At 52.9% G+C, this 21797-nt stretch overlaps 1 protein-coding gene across 1 annotated transcript in view; it reads left to right on the top strand.

The window, feature by feature from the left end:
- The window catches only part of INPP5A (inositol polyphosphate-5-phosphatase A), a 135442-nt gene that overhangs the window by 29689 nt on the left and 83956 nt on the right, over nt 1–21797 (top strand). The window contains exon 4 of the mRNA XM_042780401.1: nt 15810–15873. Coding sequence (XP_042636335.1) covers nt 15810–15873 — 64 coding nt within the window. The remainder of the gene's footprint in view (nt 1–15809; nt 15874–21797) is intronic.

Below are 21797 nucleotides of genomic sequence, written 5' to 3'. Positions count from 1 at the left end.
CTAACATATGGTCTATCATGGAAAATGTTCCATGTGCACTGGAGAAGAATGTATATTGTGCTGCTTTTGGGTGAAGTGCTCTGTAGATATCTATAAGGCCAAATTGGTTGATTGTATTGTTTAACTCTTCAAAAACAGAAGTATTTCTGTTACGAGCTGGCTCCATGTTAAAGCTAAGCAAATGCCCCATATCTTGTGTCTAAGGATAGTCACACTGCACAAAACTTAGGAGTATGGATACATTTTCAATATGGAGTTGAAAAGACATTTTTTAGAGTAAATAGCTTGATTGATTGCAAATATATCATTATTCCACCTCAATAAACGCGTTTTTGATTAACGTCAGTCCACGTTTCCTCTGACGTAGGGTGGCAGGAACCATCTCCCAATTGGTAGCTGGCTAGTCGGTTTGCGTGTGAGCTATATAGCTGTCAGGGTGCTGTGTCCATGGCTCGAGTGATTGCTGCTGTGTCTGTGGCTTCAGGTTTGGGGACAGTACAGAGTCCAGCTTCCTGTGTCCCATTCACACCTCCTCGGATGCAGCCATGCTTCGGGGCAGGGGTGATGACCGCTGCTGGGGGCCTAACGTCTGCCTGGGCCGTGACCTCTGCTGGGGGCCTGACCTCTCTACCTGGGGGCATGACCTCTGCATGGAGGGGGATGACCTCTGCCTGGGGGTGTAGTCTCTGTGGGGCGATAACCTCTGCCTAGAGGCATGACTTCTGCCTGGGAATGTGACCTTGGAGGGTATGACCTCTACCTGGGAATGTGACTTCTGTCTGGGGGCCTGACCTGTGGGGAACCCGACTTGTACCTGGGAGCCTCACCTGCTTGGCACTGGGACTTTGACTACAGGTATATGCATGTGCATGCATGCTGAGGAGCACAGGCTGTGCCCCATTGCTGAGTGGCCCCCTTGCCTGGCCCGCCCCTCATGCAGTGCCCAGCAGCTGTCGTCCACCTGCCCAGTGTGGGGAAACCTTGAGGGCCTTATCTATCAGGCCACGACAGGTAAGATCGAGTGGTGTGTCACATGCGGCCAGGAAACAAATAAGCCGCATGAAATGTATTGGTGAACAATCTGAAAAACTGTAAAGCCCTTAAGGACTTTCATGCTTGTTAGCGTTTTTTGACAGAAAATCACTGGAGCAGTGAACGCAAGCAAACAGTGATGGTCGACTTCACTGTTAGCCCTGCTGTTGTGTTCATTTAGCTTCGAGTAGTGCTGCGTGGCTGGGCCGTCCCTCCCATGGCTTCTCTCCTCCTGCTTCTCTCTTTGATCTTTCCCACCCTCGCCCTGCCCTCACCCATGCTGTGCCCACATGGGCTCCTGGAGGGTTCGTGCAGTGTGATGTCTGCCAGGGCTATCTGCCAAGGGTGACCGCCATGCCTCCTTGCACCAGGTGCATAGTGGGTGGTGGCTGCTCTTGGGCACTAAGGGAGCAGGTCCTCCGTCTGAACTTGGTCGTCATCTGCTAACTCACGCCCATCAGGCCCACTCTCCTTCAAGTCATGGTGCTTCTCGTCTTGGGTTCACAGAGCACAGTGAGGGCAGGGACTGGGAATGATGGCATGCAGGCAGTCCTGTGTGCCGGCCACTGACCGACAGACCATGCCTTGCTTGTGGAGGCAAGACTTGCGTTGTCCTCCAGCGCTGCCCCTGTGCCCACACACAGGGCTCCTGCCACCAACGCATGGTCGCAGTGCATGGTCAGTATGCTGCTTAGACTCGGGAAGGTGTCCTGCCTGAACGCAGCCCTGGCCCACAGTCCCCTTGATTTGTGCCTCTTGCCTTTGGACAAAGGCCTGGTTTAAGATCTGGGGTTTTCCTCACTATGATTTTTGTTGCTGGTTGAGGGAGCACGTCATTACTGTCTTATCTAATCACATTTGCTCAAAAGCAACATGGTTATGTGGCTGGTAGTTGGCCACTGCTTCGTCCACATCCACATCCACGTGGTGATCACTCCTTCAAAACGCTCTCAGTCCTCGTCATGCTCTACTCAGGGCCTTTATGCTTAGAGTGGAAGTTGGGCTGTGAGGTAAAGACACCCCCTCCTTCCCCTGTGAGTGGCTCCTGCTGTGAGGCAGGGCACAAGAGGAGTGTGCCCGCAAGTCTGGGAGGAGATACTGGCTGGGAGCCTCCTTCCACTGCAGGAGACTGGATTTGGACAAGCAGTGTGCCTTGGGGACCAGAAAACAGTATAGCTGATCTGGTTGCCTGCAGTGGGCTGTCTTGGGTGGACGCCCCAACAGAACACCACCTAGGATGGGGCAGCTGACAGTGGTGACTGTCCTGGAAGAACCTGACCAATCTGCTGCCCAGCACTCCACGTCTTTAGACGGAAATCGTTACATTCTCTGCTCCATCCTGGAATTAATGCTGGGCTGTCAGTTTTTACTGCTAATGTAATGGATGAAGCCAGGTAACTGCTGCTGTCCCTGTCAAGCAGTTCCGGTGGGTGCCCTGTGCGCACCAGACCTGTGCCCTGCCCTACGTGAGCCAGCTCAGGAGAGGGGGTGTCTGTGCCCCAAACTTTAAGAGACAGCAGCCTGCTGGCTCCGTTTCCTGGCCTTCAGAGAAGGCAGCTTCCCCTTAAATGTCCTTTTATTTAGGGACACGCTGGACGCTGCCTTGGGTGGGGGGCAGCTCGCGGCCGGCCGGAGCCCTGTCCGAGGCTGGCTGCATCTTGAGATCTATTTATGAGATTGGTAATGTAATGACGCGAGTCTGCTTGTCTAAGAGACGTTGCTGGACAAGCAGAGGACGAGCTCACGTTTCACGTTTCCATCCTGACCCGTCGCCCAGGCTGCAGCCCTTTGGGTTGGAGCAGGCTGTTTAATAAATGCTGGCTGTTCTTCCAACCATCATAATTATTTCAGGGTTTTCAAAGGCGAACGGACAAATCCAATCAGGCCGTTACCGCCCTGCCTCGTTCTGGAGTGAAGGGTCTTTAACCATGCGGGCCCTGTTCAGAGTCCCCTCCCCGTTTTCATCTGCTATCACAATAATTGAGTTTGTAGCTGGAATTAAATTTATCAAATTGTGTTATCCCCTTTATAAATTGGATGGGTGTCCTGGCAGGATGAGGCCGAGTCAGTCCGCTTTGCAAAGCCCCCAGTGGCTCCGCGCAACAGGAGGCGGCGGCTTCTGGTCACCCCAGACACCAGTGGTTTCTCCTGGATCCCTTGTGCAAATAATGACATTTGAATCGGGCATTAACAGGCTTAATTACTTTAAAATTGTCATTTTAATTTACACTGATACAGTATTGATCACACGAGCAGATATTAAGCTGTTCAGTGGGCACATGATGGGGAATTAAACATTAAAGGGTCCTCGAGGGGCCGCCCGCTGCCCAGCGAGTGCCGGAAGAGGGATGACACTTCTCGGTAATGAACTGGCGGCATGCAGGGACATGAATCTTTGGGCTCCTGGAAAAAGGGAACTAATGGGGTTTGGGAGCATCTGCTGGTTATTCATTCGCTGCCATGCGCCGATTCTCCAGCGATTTCACCGCCCACCAGCGTTTATTTATCCAGCAAATTCCAGAGCTCTGACCTTTCTGCCGAGTACATGAGCAGGAGTTACAGTGAGAGCTTCAGGGGTAACTTTTACGAACATTTGTTATTCTTTCTTATTTCTGGGCAACATTAAGAAAGGTGATTCAGGTTTTCAGATTCTCATGCATCTGTAGGCCCTGGTGGGTGGTGGCTGCACCCAGGGTGGAGTGGGGGCTGGGAAGGGTTATGGGGCCTAGCTGGGAGTTAGGGGGAGCACAGGGCCTCCTCAGCCTAGGTGGTCCTCCTTGACACAAGCTGCTTTGCCGCACCATGCACGTTGTGAATGATTCTATAGGAAGGTCCCGGGCTTAAGCGTCGTTGATCCCCTTGATAGAGAAGATGGCACAGACGGTTGCATTTTTTGGGTGAGGACACTGGCCGTCTGCCTCTGCTCAGTTTGTTCTTCGTGTCCTTGTGACCGATATGCAAAGCTGAGCCCTGTGGCTCATCAGTGTGATTCCAGAGAAAAAGCTGGAAATGACCTGGTGAGCTCTCCTTTCCCAGGAGCAAACTGACAGACTTCTTTTGGCTGAATCAAACCACGTCAGAATCTCTTTACCTCAACCAGTGTCACTTTTTAGAGGTTACGTAATAAAAACTTCACTTATTGATTTTATAGCTCCGTGGGGAACAGTGAAATTCTTGATCCCTGGCCGTAATGCCTTTATTTTAAGTGGTGGGCTGGAGATTGAATTAAAACGTGATTGGGAAAATGAAAACGTGCAGAGGCCTCCCTCCAGTCAAGCCGAGTCCGAGCAGGAGGGCCAGCCGGCTTCTTGGACTGCCTGAGGTCTCCACTCTTCCCCATCTGCTGGAAGCTTGCTCCCGGCCAGCCTCGTTCTGTGACTAGCTCAGCGGTCCCCAGCGCCAGCACTTAGCGTTTGGTTGGCTTCTGTGGCTTTGGCCTCCCAAATCGTGTGTTCTGACCGATGACTGCCACGACCCGCTTTGGCTGGCCCGCTGCTGTTTGTGAGCACTTCTGAAGCCAGTCGCTGCTGTCTCCATGGTTTCGGTGGGAAAATGGAGACACAGGCAAGTCTGTAAACTGCTAGGAATTAGGGGCTGGAAGTGGGACAGCAGGGACCCAGAGGGCTCCGAGTGTGGCCCTGTGGTCTGTCTGCAGCTGCCCACTTAGCTTGTAGTACAAGGCTGTGGCCATGGGCTGCACGCAGATACACAAAACATGTGCTTTACAGCAGAAGTATCAGTGTCAACCAGGATGTGTGGTGTCTTGATGGGATACAAGGAAGGGTCAGCTTGGCCCAGGATTTCCCCTCAAAGCTGTGGAAAGGAGGGGTTGGCTTCTCTCTTATAACGCACTATTACTGTGGCATCCACGTGACAGCATGTCAGTGAGGCCCCAGGGCGTGGTGTCTCTCCTATGTCTCTGTGGTGTCTCTGTAGCATGTCTCCCGCATCTCTCTTGTGTCTCTGTTATATCTTTCCCGTGTCTCTTGTGTCTCTCCCTTGTCTCTCCCACGTCTTTGTGGTATCTCTCCTGCATCTCTGCTGCGTCTCTCCCACATCTCTGCTGTGTCTCTCCTGTGTCTCTGCCATGTCTCATCCACGTATCTCCCCTGTCTCTGCTTCATATCTCCTGTGTCTCTGCTGTGTCTCTCCTGCGTCTCTCCCATGTCTGCTGTGTCTCTCCTATGTCTCTTCCGCATCTCTCCTGCGACTCTGCCGTACTTGACAGTGCTCACAGTTACCAGACGCTCGCTGTTTCCCAGGCAGCCCCGGCAGCCAGCAGGTGACGGGGACAGCCTACGATCCATGATCACTGTCTCCTCCTCGAGGGTGGGGCTGGATGTCCACTCGGCCAGCTGGTCCTTCTGCTCTCCTCCCCCACTGCTGCCGCAGCCACCACATCTGAGGTGCTGTCTCCAGCTCAGTCAAGTGGATGTTGCCCCTGGCAGTGGTGTACTTCTTGAACAACCACTTGCCTCTCCTGCATGGCGCTGGGCAGGAACCACACCTCCGGGTGGCTTCTCTCTTGCTGCCTGTTGTCATTGTGGGTGGGGTTTTGCTGAAGGTGGCATCTGTAAAGCTCTGACTTGTCACTTGGAAAGATGCTGGGAGGCGTCATTGGCACCTTGGTGTTCGTAGCAGTGTCGCTAAGCCTAGAGACCCCAAACTCACAGGTACTAGAGCAAAGTCCTCATTCACTCTGCTGCCCGGGTGATCTGCCATCTGGTGCCTCAGCTCTAGAGGTGGCTGCTCAGAAATCAGTGTGGAGCGTCCCTTTTGCACAGAATGTGAAGACCACTCACTCTTGGATCACGCCCACTTCGCTGCCCTCCCTTGTGCCACCTGCTCGCCCTGGTCACTTGCTCTCTTCCCCTCTGTGTCCTTGTCGCCCCCAAGACTACCTGTGGGTCTTGTGTAGACTGCTGCTTGGGGATCGTGGTGGTAGTCCATGTGGTCAGCAGCGCCGAGTGAAGGAAGCGCAGACAGACGGGAAGTTTGATGGCTGCCTCGTGACCGGGCCAGGGAGGCCGCATTTGCTAACAGGGCCGTCATGGGAGGAGGCTCTCTGGCTCTCGTTTCCCGTAAGGGCTGTTCGTGATTTGGCTTCAGAAAAGAGGTCTTTCTCTCAGACTGTCTGCAGCACAAAGAGCCCACTTGTCACACCTGTGGCGTGAGGTGACGGTGCATCGGGGCCCACTTCTCTCTCTGCCAGGAAAGCGCTCTCTCTTCTTTCTGGGAGCTCCTGGTGCAGCGGCCCCAGGAAAGGGCATCTGATACCCTGACTCATTGAGTGCATCCTCACTGAGGCCCTGCCTCTCTCCAGGCCTGGCAGACACCTCCCCACTCCATCCTTCTTCTGTGGGATCAGCCAAGGATGTGACTGGGGCATCATTCTGCTCTCCTCACATAGGACAGGCATCAGTTGACAAGAAGTGATGAGTCACATTACCTACTTGGAAACTGTCGACACACAGCTATTTATGATAGCGTCCTGTGAGTCTTACACACATCTTCCTGGTTAGAACAGTGCTGTGTCGCCCTCCTCATGTAACAGACAGCATTCACACAGCCATTAGGTGACTTGATGGAGGCCCCATGGCCAGGGAGGGCAGGTGTGGGACTTGTCCTTGGCACCCTGACCCCAAGCCCTCTGTTCTTCACTCTGGGAAGGGCGCCAGGGGTGGTAAGTGGGGTCAGGATGGCAGTGGCGGAGGTTTGGTTCAGTTTTGGCCTCAGGTTAGAATGGGCTGCTGGCGGGTATTCAGGTTGGCATACTTTTAACACCTGAGGACAGGTGGTTTGTAGAGACTGAGGTTTGGAAGGCCCCACTGTTTGGAGATGGACATCTGAAGAGGATGGTTTTATTGAGGGCCTGTCCTTTACCAAACTGTTGTATATCATCTCAGAGCCTCACAGAGGTAGAATTGGGTGGGAGTGACCTATTTTATAAATGGGCAGCCTGCGGCTTCACTGGGCTTCAGTGACTCAGCAGTCACATAGGAATCTGCAGAGTTGAGGATGAAAGTCATGACTGCACGCAGGCCAGGAGAAAGCCCTCAGCATGAAGCACAGAGATGTGAGAGATGCACTGGCTGGTACCCGGGTACAGGCTCGTGACACAGAGGAGATGCGCTGGTCGGTGCCCAGGTACACGTGTGTGAGAAGGGGGAGACGGGCAGGTCGGTGCCTGGTTACAGGCACGTGAGATGGAGGCTGTGAGGTGGTCGGTGCCCGGGTACACGTGTGTGAGACGGAGGAGACGGGCAGGTCGGTGCCTGGTTACAGGCTCGTGATACAGAGGAGATGCGCTGGTTGGCGCCCGGGTACAGGTGTGTGAGATGGGGGAGGTGTGGTGGTTGGTGCCTGTGTATAGGCGCATGAGACGGGGGAGATGGGCGGGTCGGTGCCTGGTTACAGGCTCGTGACACAGAGGAGATGCGCTGGTCGGTGCCCGGGTACAGGTGTGTGAGACGGAGGAGACGGCCAGGTTGGTGCCTGGTTACAGGCACGTGAGACGGGGGCTGTGAGGTGGTCGGTGCCTGGGTACAGGTGTGTGAGATGGGGGAGATGGGCTGGTCAGTGCCTGGGTACAGGTGCGTGAGACAGAGGAGATGGGTGGGTCGGTGCCAGGTTACAGGCACGTGAGATGGGGCTATGGAGCGGTCGGTGCCCGGGTACATGTGTGTGAGATGAGGGAGACAGGCTGGTCGGTGCCCGGTTACAGGTGTGTGAGATGGGGGAGGTGTGGTGGTTGGTGCCTGGGTATGGGCGCATGAGACGGGGGAGCTGGGCAGGTTGGTGCCCAGGTACACGTGTGTGAGAAGTGCAGGACATGTATTTTCAGAAAAACTGCCAGAAGTGCAGGACAAGTACTTTCAGAGAAGCTGCAGATGGGTGGCTCGTGTCCCCAGAAGCAGGAGGAACGAGAGGAGGAGAGAGTGGTGGCCTCCCTGCCCTCTGAGGGGCTGTTGGCACTGATTCCAGCCTCCAGGATGGAAGCAAAGTAGGTGCTTTCATTCAGATGAGACCAAAAAGAACTTGTAGCCTGGCCCCCCAAGGGCAGTGCTAAAGGACACTCTCCAGCAGATAGGAAGTGACCCTAGACGAGAAGCTGTCTCAGAAAGGGATGTGGAGCTCTGGAAAGGAGGAGTACGTGGGTTGACATACGTAACTGTCGAGCCTGTGGTTTACCTAAAGAGCATTGTCCTAAACTCAAAATCATTTGGAGGCAAAAAAAAAAAAAGAAGGTGGGGACCAGGTTTGCTGGTCCAATAGAGCCTGGTGTAACCACTGAGACTATGGCCCCTAGCTGCTCTTCAGGTCTGGAATTGAACCCACAACTATGGTTTCCAGCCAAACAAAGTACAGGCATGTGAGTTAAACATTTACCTCAAGTAGACACACGCCCTGGAGAGAACAATCATGGGAGAAGGAAGGGCTGCTTATGCACAGGGAGATAGCTCAGGGTGCAGAAGAGTATGAAGGGGTGGACACTGGGAGGAGGTAACTATGGGGAGGAAGTGGGAGGGGAGCTGCTGCATTGTAAATTTTGGTCAATGACATGAGACAGTATATGTGAACTGCTGTATGAAAAGTGAATTTACTCTGTAAATCTTCACCCAAATCCTAATTAAAAAAAAAAAAAGAGCATTGTCCTTCACCAAGTCAGCAGTGTGAGTACAGAGGCGTGACTAGATGCCCCAGCGAGTGGAGGAACGAGGCCTGAGGAACTGGGATCCAGCTCAGGCCTTGAGGGGACCAAGGCTGTTGCAGCGCTTCTCGGGAGGAGAGACAGAGCTCCGTTGTTGGAGACAGATGTCCATGGCAGTTGCCCAATGTAACTGAAAGTTAAAAATCAATTAAAGCTTTTCAGTGGCATCTTCTGTGCTCTGAGCTTTCCTAATGGCCAAAGGCATTTTGTAAACATCTTGCGCTCAGTGTTGTCTGTCTCTCAAAGTGCATTTACTTTAATTACCCTGTATCCAGAATGCACATGCCCTCCGTCTCCAGAATGTTTGTAAGAATGAAATTGTAATTGAAAAGCTAATGACTTTTAGAAGACCAAAGCAAAGAGTCAGAGCGTTTTAATTATGATGCAAATTCTCCACTTAATTTAATGGACATAAGAGTGTATTGATTTACTTCTGTAATCACTTGGACATAGAAACTCAAACTGAATAAATTCCATAATTAAAACTAGTTGTTATTTTACGATTAATGTCTTCTTTTGCTCATTCTCGGAACTTTTACATTTGCAAAGTATGTATTAAAAATACAGTGTCCATGTTGCAAATGACTCCATTTTGGGAAGAAAATTGATGGAATATGTGAACTTGGCTGCTCCGTCCTGTGCATTGGGGGTGGGGGTAGGGGGCTAGGCTGCTGGCCTGCTCCGTTCTGTGCACTTGGGGGGGGGGGATCTGGGATGCGGGCTGCTTCATTCTGTGCACTTTGGGGGGTCTGGGCTGCTCAGTCCCATGCACTGGCAGGGGAGGTCTGGGCTGTTGGGCTGCTCTGTCCTGTGCACTTGGGGGGGTTCTGACCCCCACCCCCATCTCACCTGTGGATCTGCTGTGATCAGTTCTGTGTCTTCTCCCTGTTGTGGGAGCTGGGCGTGAGCATACAGTGTGGTTCTGGAGCGTGGGTTCTGCCCGTCCTCCCAGATAAAGAAAGCCCAAGGGTCTAACGGCCTTTCCCCCATTGTCTGCCCTTACCTTTCGAGGAAGTCTATTGGGGTTCCCCGCTGAGAAGTCAGGTCCGAGGTGACATGTTGAGTGAAAGCACGTGGGGTTGAACCTTGGAACCGTGCCATTCCTCAGGGTCTCAGTGCAGTAAAGACTGTGGCTGCACCTGGCAGGTGGGTCACTTGTGTTCGGGGTGCGACTGAGGAGGCGTGAGTCCTTCCTGCCACTTTTTGTTTGCTGTTGTGCTGTTCCGTCCAGCCGTCTTCTGGCTCCTTGTGTCTGGCTGCCCTGTTCTGGGGCAGACGCTTCCTGTCCTGACACTGCCTAGTCCCTGTGGAAACAGGTATGGAGTCCGGTTTCACAGTTTCTTCCGAGTGACCATTTTGGGACATGGTTACTCGTATCACTGACTCCTGTGCTATGCCATCCAGTGGCCAGTCCCCTGCCCCAGGGCCTCAGCAGGCAGCAGCACCAGGCACCTGTGATGACTGCCCATCCTCACTTGCCAAGATGCCAGTGCTTCCGGCCCGCCCTCACCTGGGCTGGCTTCTGGTGGCCCTCCCCCACCTTCCCCCATGGCAGCCCCGGCTCCGGGCCTGGTCAGCCGCCCCCTCCCTTTTGGCTCCCTCCTCAGGGGAGCTGACCACCACCACCACCACCACTGCCACCCCGGTCTACCTGCAGCCCCTCCCAAGTGGGGAGGCTCATTCAACCTCAGTGTCCGTCACAGCCTTCCCATCACACATGAGGCTGGCATCCATGCCCCCACAGGCAGAAACCCTGGCACTCATCCTCATTCGCATCCATCTGTTGTCTGTCTCAGGACAGCCTCTGGTCGCCAGCTCACATTCAGAGTCTGACCTTCCTTCAGAACATCCCCACTGCCACCCTGCCCACTGAGCGGCCATCTCTCTCCTGAGGCCATGGCTGTTTTACTCCCTGCTGTGTGTCAGATGTCAGGGGTGAGGCATGTGGCCAGGGTGCCCAGTGAACGTGGGCACTGAGCAGATGAGAGACTCTCAGTCAGAGAGGGCACAGCCTGAAACCACACAGATGAGCTTTGGCTTCTGCTACAGCCAGAGACCCTGGGGTGGCCCTGCTCCGTGGGGACATGCCTGTGGGACAGCCAGAGACCCTGGGGTGATCCTGCTCCGTGGGGACATGCCTGCGGGACAGCTGGAGACCCTGGGGTGGCCCTGCTCCATGGGGACATGCCTGCGGGACAGCCAGGGACCCTGGGGTGGCCCTGCTCCGTGGGGACATGCCTGCGGGACAGCTGGAGACCCTAGGGTGGCCCTGCTCCGTGGGGACATGCCTGCGGGACATCCAGAGACCCTGGGCTGGTCTTGCTGCACCCCTGCTCCGTGGAGACATGCCTGCGGGACAGCTGGCCTCTGGCCACCCTGGGAGCTATCCAGGCACATTGTGGTTCCTCGTCACTATGGTGATGTGCGAGGCTAGCAGGTTTATTAATCTGGCAGGATTTATCACGACCCAGCAGGGGACACTCAGTGGCTGTCACACAGTGTTTACCCTCACTGTCAGGATGACTAGTGCTCAGCGCTGGTAGCAGAGCCCGGCCATCCCCCGGCCGCCTAATTGGGGACCCTACAGCTGGGAGCTGTGACAGGGTTCAGCGCCCCATTGTACAGCATGGCGGCTTCCACGGGATGCACTTTGTAAAATGCTCTGTGGCCCAGGGACAGGATGTCATTAACTTAGTAAGTGGATGAGCACAGTGGACAACTGATCCAATTAGCTTCTGGCGTTGGCCCTGGCTGGGGACAAATGAGATTACGCATGCATTTATTGTGTACAAAGCCTGGTTCAAGAGGGCCCCGGCGGTGACGGGTCAGACGGGGGACCCTCGGAGCCAGGGTCCATGTTTGCCCAGAATTGATGTGAGGACATCAGGACTTGGTGACTAGAGAGTCACAGGGGCTCTTTGGAGGTGGCAGGAGCTCTGACGAGGATAGGTGGAGGGTGGCCTCGACCACATGCCCCTCTCTGGGAGAAGCGGCGTGACACCGCCTGGTCCGAGTAGACTTGCCGCTTGTAAGCTCCTTCCCAGGGAGGGAGTAGTGGGGCTCCGCCGGACACGGACGAGAGCCACGTCTCATCCGTTGGTGGTGGTCGAATGGCTGCAGCAGGAGTCTTTTTGTGACGTACTGTTCTGTTTATTAAGTTATCTCAGAGTTTTGGGACTTACTCTGTCACAGTGTTGCTCAAAATGTGGTTTTTTTTTTTTTTTTTTTTGCAGTTATGTGTAATGTCTTGGGAAACACCATGAGAGCAATGTGTGAGTTGCACTTTGAAAACTCTGGGCAGATGGTTGTGGACTTGGGTTCTAGGCTGGGGCTCAGGGACCTGGGCCACGACTTGGTGTCCTGGACTGGGGTGTGGGCTCCTGGACTGAGGGTTGGGGTCCTGGACTGGGGTGTGGGGTCCTGGACTGGGAGTTGGGGTTCTAGACCAGGGTGTGGGGTCCTGGACTGGAGCACAGGGTCCTGGACTGGGGTGTGGAGTCCTGGACCACCCGGTCTTTCTGCCTCTCAGTGAGCCCACCCCCTTCGGTAGTTGGTAGTCTTTGCATTCTAGCAGTCCTGGCTTCAGCAGACACTGGGTTCCTGCCAGGGCTGCAGGGCAAAGCACACACACTCCTACCCTCACAAAGCTTCCATTTCAAGGCAAGGGCAAGATGGCAGAGGGGAAGCCAACACGCACCGAGAGTGTGCAGCACCGTGGAGGACACGCAGGGCTGCGTGGGGACTGCCTGTGCTGAAGCTACAGCAAGATGCTGCTTGGAGCAGTCTGGGGAGCTGCTGGGGGGCCAGTGTTGCCATGGATACCGCTGACGGGAAGCCTAGAGGGGGTGCTCTGGTTACCAAGAACGTACCACAGATGGCATGACTTGAACAAACAGGAGTTTATTCTCTTACATTTTTGGAGGCTGGAAGTCCGAGTTAAAAGTGCCGGGCTCTAGGGGCTGGGTGAAAGCCCCTCGACCTTGGGCTTCAGCTCTGCCTCCTTTTCCTGGCCCACTGAAGCTGGAGGCTTTTCTTCACTTAGCCAGCTACTGGCTGCTGAAGCTGGCAGGCCCCAGGTTGACAGGTAAAAAGGCACAGTCTCGGTATCACCAAACCACATGGCAGGCCATTGATGAAAGTCCATTAAAAGTCCCAAGATCGGCAGGGCATGGCAGGCTGCTGAACGCCGACTCAGCGACGTGCAGGGTCCAAGTGTGCCAAGACTGGAGACCTTTCTCAGAGCTGCTCTCACACGCTGGAAGCAGCCCACGTTCCTACAGCAGCTGCTCAGCGGCTCCCGTAGATTCCACCGTGGAGTTTATTACCCATCTCACCATGGGCATTAACTGCATTCAGCTGCCTAGCCACTCAATCAGGCCCTGCCAAGTTGAGATCCAGCTTTAACTGTCACAGGGGGCAAAGCCTGTGTGTGTGTGTGTGTGTGTGTCCCCCGCCAAGGGAAGAGTCTGGCCTCAAGGGGACTCAGCAGCCAGATGGCTGGAGCCTGTGAGCAGGAGGACCTGAGGGGAACAAGGCTGGGCTGGTGGCCACAGGGTGGGAGGCATGGTGGGCAGAGGAGGCCCGGTGGACAGAGGAGACTTGGTCAGTTCTTGTAAAGGGTCATGAAGCAGCTAGGGGGAGAAGGGACTGAGAGGGACTGTAGCCGTGCATGGAGCAGGAGCCTACTAGGCATCCTGTGGGCCTGGCATGGTGGGGATGGATGGAAGGAGGGCTCAGAGGGAGGAAGGCGGTGACTTCGTAACCCACAGGTCCGCTAATGGTGTGTGTTGGGAGAGACACGGTGAGTGGCGGAGGTGTGTCTCACGGGATGTGAAGCCAGGCAGTGGGCCCTGTCTCAGTAGGATGTGCAGGTGGAGGCATGCAGCTCAGGTCCTGGAGACTGCCATGAAGAGGTTCCGGTGCCGTGCGAGAGTGTACTGGCTGGGAGGGGCGTGCAGTCACCGAGGGAGCAGAGGGCTCGGGCTCCCTGTGCACTGGGAGGCCACCGTCACATGGCAGAGGTGACAGCCAGGAGTGTGGTGCCATGAGCCTGAGAGGGGAAGGAGCTCTAGGGAGAAGAGGCTGGTGTGCCGGTGCTGCTCATGCAAGTGCCTGTTGGGTTTGCAGCTGGGCACCATCGAGGACATACTGAGGTGTGGAGATCCTGTAAGTGTGTCAGCTCCCAGAGCCCAGGGCAGTGAGAGGACCCTCAGCAGTAATACCCCATTTGGAAACAAGGTACCACTGTCCATGGCTGTGCGGGAAGGCAGTGTTGGCGCCTACTCCTTCCGGCCTTGCAGCCCACCTGGGCGCTCCCTGGGCCGGCTGGCAGACATGCTTGGTAATTGCTGTTTGTGGGTCAGGAGCATCCCTGGTTTGAGAGTGAGGTTTCTACTCTTGGATATTGGCTCCCACATCAGACTAACACACCATGTGGCCACTTCACAGTGTCGAGGCCAGGGTGAGTGTTAACAGCAGCTGTACACATTTCATCTTCACCGGACAGTGCCCCACAGTGATAAGCAGTGTTCTCCAGCCACCCCCACCCCAACAGGGACATGGACCCCTGTTGCCGTGGTGGCTGGGGTCCTGGTGCACCATCACAAAGCGCTGTTTCCCAGATACTGTGTGCCTGCTGTTCACCCCCCGCTGTCTGTACATCCAAGTGAGGACTCAACGCTGCTGGGGCTCCAGCCTCACTCCAGCCTGGCTGCTCCTTGGAGCCAGAGCTGAGCAGCTTGGCCACCGAGTGGCTTCCACCGTACCTTGGTCACTGGCCTCGTGGCTCCCCCAGGACGGTCAGCCTCTGCAGTGAGCAGCAGTGGAGGGTGTTCTGGTGGGATCGGCAGGTCTTCAGCCCACCAGGTTTGTAAATACGTAGAAAGTGTCTTAATTGTTTTTAGCAAAGCAGGCTGGGTGTCAATAGTCTGCAGTGTGACAAGCACACAGTTGATACACACTATGGCCAGAGGACAGGCCCTCAGGACTTGGTGTGGGCGTGGTCAGCCACCAACCAGCAGACGACCTGCCCCTTGGTAGTGGGCACTCTGAGCCCTGTCAATGGGGCAGGTTAGCACTGAAAATGTTGGGTTGAACTTTGACTCACAGCATTCACTGGTCTGACTAGATTTTCTGATTCTGAATGGTGGCGTCGGTGCCCATGTGGCAGTTCTTTTTAAAGTGCTCACACTGAGTGAGGTCACATCTTAAATGTTAGTGATGATGAGGAGTTAAATTCTACAGTCTTTCCTTTGCTGAAACAAACTACAAGCTGTTCTTTGGAGAGGCTGATGGTCATGAGGCCAGGCAGAAGCCCACCGGAGGTTGTGCCATCCTCGCCTCTTAGATGGTGTGCGTGTTCTGCTGTCCGACACCCCCGGGGCTGCTCTGCAGACAGTGTAGCTCCAGGAGCTGGCCCAGCAGACACCTGTGGAGGGGAGCAGCAGTGAGTGGTCAGCGGTGTACGCTGGGGTCTCCTTCCCGTGGGCTGGCAGGGTGTGAGCAGTCTCAGGTGCTTGTCTCATGTAGCTACCAGGGCCCCACCTCAGCCTCTAGCTTGATTTGAGACCAAGATGGTGGAGGGCAGAGGACTGAGCCTGGGCTCGCTTCTGTAAGAGTGTAGGGACCATCTGTGTCATTGCACACCTGCTTCTGAAATGCAGCCCTGGTGGACAGGGACAGGGTCCTACATGTCTGCTTACCTGCCTCAGCTCTGTCACAGGAGGGCCGGTCCTTACCATATCAGCTGGCTAGCATCAATCACTAGGGGGCCTGGGTGCCCTGGGGGTAGCAGAGCCTGCCCCTGTCACAGCTGTGGGTGCGTGGGGACATTTACAGCACTCTACTGTTTGCCAGCTGTCCTCCCATCCCAGGCAGTTTTAAAGTTGGAGTGTTTAAGGGGATGCTGAGCTCAGTGTTGGTCTCATGGGTTTACGCTTTGGCACAGTGCTGGGTTATCTGTGTTGACCACCTTGTGTCTCCCTGGTGGTGATCAGCTGGCCTCCGTGAGGCTGGGTCAGGAGTCCTCAGCACAGCTTCTCACTGGACTTCTCTTTTTGTTCTGCAGGCACTAGGGAGCTTTTATTTTCTTCACGAATCTTTAAAAAACATCCACCAGTTTGACTTTAAAGGTAAGAGTCCATGCTGTCCTCTGTCTACTGTATCCCAGGTCTCCTGTCTCGATGACGCCCCACCCTCAGTGGTCTGTCACTTCCAGTACCTTCCACTCCGTGCTTCTGGGAGAAATGATATGGTCTCTACACCAGAAAGCATACTTACTCCCTGTCTTCCCACCCGATGGCCCTGCCCTGCCCAGCCACCCCTTGTCCTGTGTGAGACTTGACAGGAGACTTGGGTGTTCCTTATAATAGGGTTTGTTTCCATGTCCTTATCAGACGTGGTAGAAATGAGAAGTAGAGTGGCAGAATTGTGTAATTCAGAAAAAAGGGGGTGTGAGCATAACTGTGTGGCAGTGAGGAGAGAGGACTTTTTGCCATCCCTAATGGCTGGACCCACCATGCTGCACCCTCTAGTCCCTTTAGGCCCAGCTGTGAGGATTCCAATGTGCATTACTGTCTAATGGGACTTTTGTGCACTTCCTTTCCCCATGACATTATATTTCCATGTTACACGTGGTCTCCTGAGCTTCATTGAGGCCCTTGAGCTCCTGTGTTACATGTGGCCTCCTGAGCGCCATTGAGGTCCTTGAGCATGCATGTTACACGTGGTCTCCTGAGTGCCATTGAGGCCCTTGAATACGCACGTTACACGTGGTCTCCTGAGCTCTGTTGAGGTCCTTGAGTGCCTGTGTTACTCATGGTCTCCTGAGCTCCTTTGAGGCTGTTGAGCTCCCGTGTGTTACATGTGGTCTTCTGAGCACCATTGAGGCTCTGAGCTCCCATGTTACATGTGGTCTCCTGAGCTCCATTGAGGCCCTTGAGCGCCCATGTTACTCATGGTTTCCTGAGCTCCGTTGAGGCCCTTGAGCACCCGTGTTACTCATGGTCTCCTGAGCTCTGTTGAGGCCCTTGAGCGCGTGTGTTACGCATGGTCTCCTGAGCTCCGTTGAGGCCCTGGAGCGTCCGTGTTACGTGTGGTCTCCTAAGGTCCATTGAGCCACTTGGGCTCCTGTGTTACACATGATCTCCTTTGAGACTGTTGAGCTCCTGTGTTACACGTGGTCTCTTGAGCGCCATTGAGGCCTTTGAGCTCCTGTGCTACACGTGATTTCCTAAGCTCTGTTGGGGCCCTTGAGTGCCCATGTTACACATGGTCTCCTGAGCTCCACTGAGGCCCTTGAGCTCCTGTGTTACACGTGATCTCCTGAGCTCCTTTGAGGCCCTTGAGCATGTGTGTTACACGTGGTCTCCTGAGTGCCATTGAGGCCCTTGAGCTGCCGTGTTACATGTGGTCTCCTGAGCTCCGTTGAGGCTGTGGAGCCAGGTCACATTAATTTGAAATGTCACTAAAGTTGTAATAACTGTGAAGAGCAACTAATTATGTCAATTTGTTCAGATTCATTATTTCTGCTCTTCAGGAGACAGATTGCCTCTTAAGAAATTGAAAAACAGGGTCTTCTCTAAATTGCTTGAGTAGCAATTTCATCAACATTGCAAGTAGGATTCAGCCAGCATAACTATTTTTCACCTGCCCTGTTGTCTAAAGACTTCCCAGATACAGTTAAATGCCAGCGTTTGCTCTTTCCCCAAGGACTTGGCAGACTCTTCAAGCTGGACATGACAGGAGGCAGAAGGCTAGAGGCCACTCTCTCCATGATTTTAAATAGACACCAGGCATTAACACGTTATGTCCTTCACCAGTGGAGTGAGAGTGGCAGAGGATGCTTTGAGAGAGCTGGGACCAGAGCAGGGACTGGCTGTTGACAGATCACTCGTCCAGCCCACACACTGGAGTGCTTGCTTGCTTTTCAAGGAACGTTTGTGCATAGACTTTGTTCTGAAGTCCTGCTTAATCATCAGGTACTTGGCTAAGTAGCCCACTGACTATTCAAAATACTGCAGGTTAGATCTCAGGGCCTCCCTTGGTGGCCTCCATGTTGGACATCGACAATGACAGTCATTGATGGTGATCATCTATTGGGCAATTTCTGTTTACTGGGTGCTGAAAATTTTCCAAAAGTAGCATGCAGAAGGCTAAGAGGCCTGGTGTGGCACGTTTTGGGCCCCATGCGCAGGTGTGGGGTGTGGTGTGTTGGGGTCTCAAGGTGGGTGGGCTCTCACTGCCGATGGCTCGGCATCCTGTGCTTGTCCCTCCACACTCTTTTGCTTTGATGGGGTTACAGCAAAAGCAACTCAGAATTTGTGAATTCAAGTAAACTTTCAGACAGTGTCAAAAAAACCAAACTTACTGCCATCGAGTCGATCCAGACTCATAGCGACCCTTCCTTGGGTTTCTGATGTGGTATCTCTATGAAAGTAGATTGCTCAACTTCCTTCTGAGGAGTGGCTGGTAGATTTGAGCTGTCAGCCTTATGGTTAGCTGTCAGATGCCTTAGGCACTACACCATTAGAGCTCCCTTTAAACAGTAATAACCTGATATTTAAAAAAGAAAAGTCTCCAGTTAGAAATTTAAGGTACCGAAAGATACAGAGATAAAGGGTCAAGGGAGACTTGGGTTTCTATTCTGACAAGTGAAGGCCTTGCTCGTCAGCACTCCCACCTCCTAATAAGAAGAAAATGGAACAAACTCAAAACCACGACTCTTCTTGAATCCTTGGGAGGATCAAGGGCACAGGGTAAACTATACCCAGCACTAGGGTTTCCAGGCGGTACACACACTCACAGAGATAACCCCGACTGCCCCCCTGAATACTGGGGTTTCAGGCAGGTACACGCACTCTCAGAGATGTCCCCCGAACCCAGCATCCTCTGGGAGTATGTACAGGACATGACTAGACCGAGTGTGGACTGGCTTGGGAGATTCCTGGGGCCCAGCCTCAGAGACCCCCCACTTGTGCTTTGGCTCCAGGAGCTCAACCAGGTTTGTACAGTGAAGATCAGTTGGAGAAAAATCCCTTCATGCAGGGGGAGGGGAAAGTAACTACTTTGAAATAGTACACTGTTTATCTAACATGAGCCTGCCCTGAGGAAAGTGGTTTTTATTAGATCCTCAGATGCTAACTGAAAGGTTGGCAGTTCAAATCCACCAGCCTCTCTGTAGAAGAAAGATGGGGCAGTCTGCCTCCGTAGATTGATAACCTTGGAGACCCTGTGGAGCCGTTCAGAATCGACTTGATGGTAGTGGGTTTGGTTTGAGTTAACTGGCATGGGGGAAGGGAAATACCCAATTCCAGCCCCTTGTGGCAGCCTTGTCTCACCCAAAGGGTGGGGGGATCCTGTCTCACACACAGGGTGGGCGGGGCCCTGTCTTACCCGAAGGGTGGGTGGGATGTCTGAGAAGCACTTTTGGTGGTCACATTCCAAGGACACTAAAAGACTGAGACCTACTCATAGGCCACAGAGCACTCTCCTCCCCCACATGCTATTTCGACACTAACAGGGCTCAAGTATAACAACAGGGATTACAGATGAAAGGGCTATAATCTAGGAGGAGTACTTGGGGAAGCCCAAATACAACAGGAGAGAGAAAAATGAGAACACTGGAGGACCTTGACAACTCTGGCTTCCACAGGTTCAAGACACTAAATATAACCCAGCTCCTAGCCAGATGAAGTTAAAATGTCCCACATTTACCTCAGTTCCTGTTGCCTGATCCGTCATATCTGACTTTGAACAAAAAATTACAAGTTATTCTAAACCAGGAAAGATCTGAAAACAAAATACAAGCATCAGAATCAGACTCAAATGTGACACTGACTATGGAATTACCAGGCTGAGAATTTAGAATAACTATGACTAATACGTAAGGAGCTCTGGTAGCACAGTGCCTAAGGCATCTGACTGTTAACCAGAAAGTTGGTGGTTCAAACCCAGCAGCCTCTCTGTGGAAGCAAAACAGGGCAATCTACTTCTGTAAAGATTTACTGCCTCAGAAGCCCAATGGGGGTCACTCTGAGTCAGAATCAGCTTGCCAGCAGTGGTTTTGTTTGTTTTTTTATGATTAATATGTAAAGGGCTCTAACGGGAACAAGTAGCAGCATGCAGGTGCAGATCGGCAGTGCTGGAGATGTGGAGATGCTAAGGAAGAATCATAAAAACACCAACTGAAATGAAGAACGCCTTTCATGGACTCCTTCGCAGACTGGACATGGCCAGTGGAAGAGTCGGTGAGGTTGATGGTGTGTCAGTGGAAACTTCCCAGATTGAAATGCAAAGAGAATGAATGAAAAATCAGTAGATGGGACAGAATACCCAGGGCCTGTGGGACAATGACAGACTGTACAACGTGCGTGTGATTGGGACACCAGAAGGGGGAGAGAGAAGACACAGAAGAAATCCTTGAGGTAATGATGGCTGAAGATTTTCCAAGAGTAATGGTACACACAAAAAACCAGAGGTTGAGGAATTTCAGAGAGCACCAAGGCAGTAAAAATCCAGAAGAAGAACCAAAAACTACACACAGGCCATATGCATGTCATATTTAAACTGCAAAAATTCATAGCTGAAGAGAAAATCTTGAAAGAACCACCTTCCTTGTAGCGGAGAAGGGACCACCTTCCCTGTAGAGAAGAAGGATAAAAATTATATCAAGACGTCTCTCCAAAAACTATGCAAGCAAGAAGAGAGTACAGTGAAATATTGGTAGTGGTGAAAGGGGGAAAAAAACAAATGATACCCAATAACTTATAATTCTGTATTCAGTGAAATTATTCTTTGAAAATGAAGGTGAAACTAAGACTTTCTCAGACAAACAAAGATTACAGGAATCTGTTAGCAATAGACCTGCCTTCCACCACTTGTCTCTTAGTCTAGTTGCTGTGGTGGCTTGCCCGTCGGTCCGTGGGCCGTGGTGGCTCGCCCGTCGGTCTGTGGGCCGTGGTGGCTCGCCCGTCGGTCCGTGGGCCGTGGTGGCTCGCCTGTTGGTCCGTGACTGTGGTGGCTCATCTTTTGGTCTGTGTGCTGTGCTGGTTGGTGTGTAGCTGTGATGCTGGGCACTAGGCCACTGGTATTTCAAATACCAACAAGGTCATGCATGGTGAGCAGGTTTCAGCAGCAGAGCTGGCTGTGAAGAGGACTTGGCTATCTCAGTCTGAAAATAGGCCACTGAAAACCTTATGAGGAGCAGCAGAATGCTGTCTGATGCGGTGCTGGAAGATGAACCCCTCAGGCTGATAAAACCAAAACCAAAAAAAACAATCTCACTGCTGTCGAGTTGGATCTGGCTCATAGCAATCCCTTCTTGGATTTCCAAGGTGGTATCACTGTGGAGGAAGATGGCTTGATCTTCCTTCTGAGGTTAAAAGGCACTCAAAATATGAGTGGGGAAGAGCTGCCTCCTCAGAATAGAGTCAACCTTAATGACATGGATGGAGTAAAGCTTTGAGGAGCTTTATTTGCTGATGTGGCATGACTCAAAATAGGGAGAGATAGCTCAAATATCCATTAATAATTGGAATGTGAAATGTATAAAGCATGAATCTAGGAATATTTAAGTCAAAAATGAAATGGAGGAGTTCCGGCAAGATGGCAGACTAGGCAGAAGGACTGCACAGACCCTCTTCAACAAAGAGAAGGGAAACCAATTAACACAGACACAGAAGATAATCTTGGACCCCTGAGCCTTGAAGGGAAGGATACAAAAATGGACTAAGCCCCAATTAGCAGAAGAATTTGCGTGAAAATACCAAAAAATGAGACACACGGAGCTGCGGTCTCGCAGTGACCTGAGCGGCCCTGACGGCACAGACGGCTTGGAGATTCCTGAGTGGTGCAACCCCAAGGACACTCAGGGCCTGTAAGACTGAAAAGGTACGACATTCTTCTTGTTTTGATGGTAATTCAATTGTATTTTGTGTCTAACTGAGTGGGAGACAACAACAGTCCTCATAAGACACAACTACACCCACACCTCCTGCGACTTCACTTACTGAGCAAGAGCCACTTCCTCCTTCTCACCAACGGGCCAATGATAAAA

This window comes from Orycteropus afer, unplaced genomic scaffold (assembly GCF_000298275.1).
Source record: "Orycteropus afer afer isolate SDZICR_OR568_19922 unplaced genomic scaffold, OryAfe1.0 scaffold00038, whole genome shotgun sequence".
Classification (NCBI taxonomy): domain Eukaryota; kingdom Metazoa; phylum Chordata; class Mammalia; order Tubulidentata; family Orycteropodidae; genus Orycteropus; species Orycteropus afer.
The sequence above is the reverse complement of the archived record's forward strand: the minus strand, read 5'-3'. Positions and strand labels throughout refer to the sequence as shown.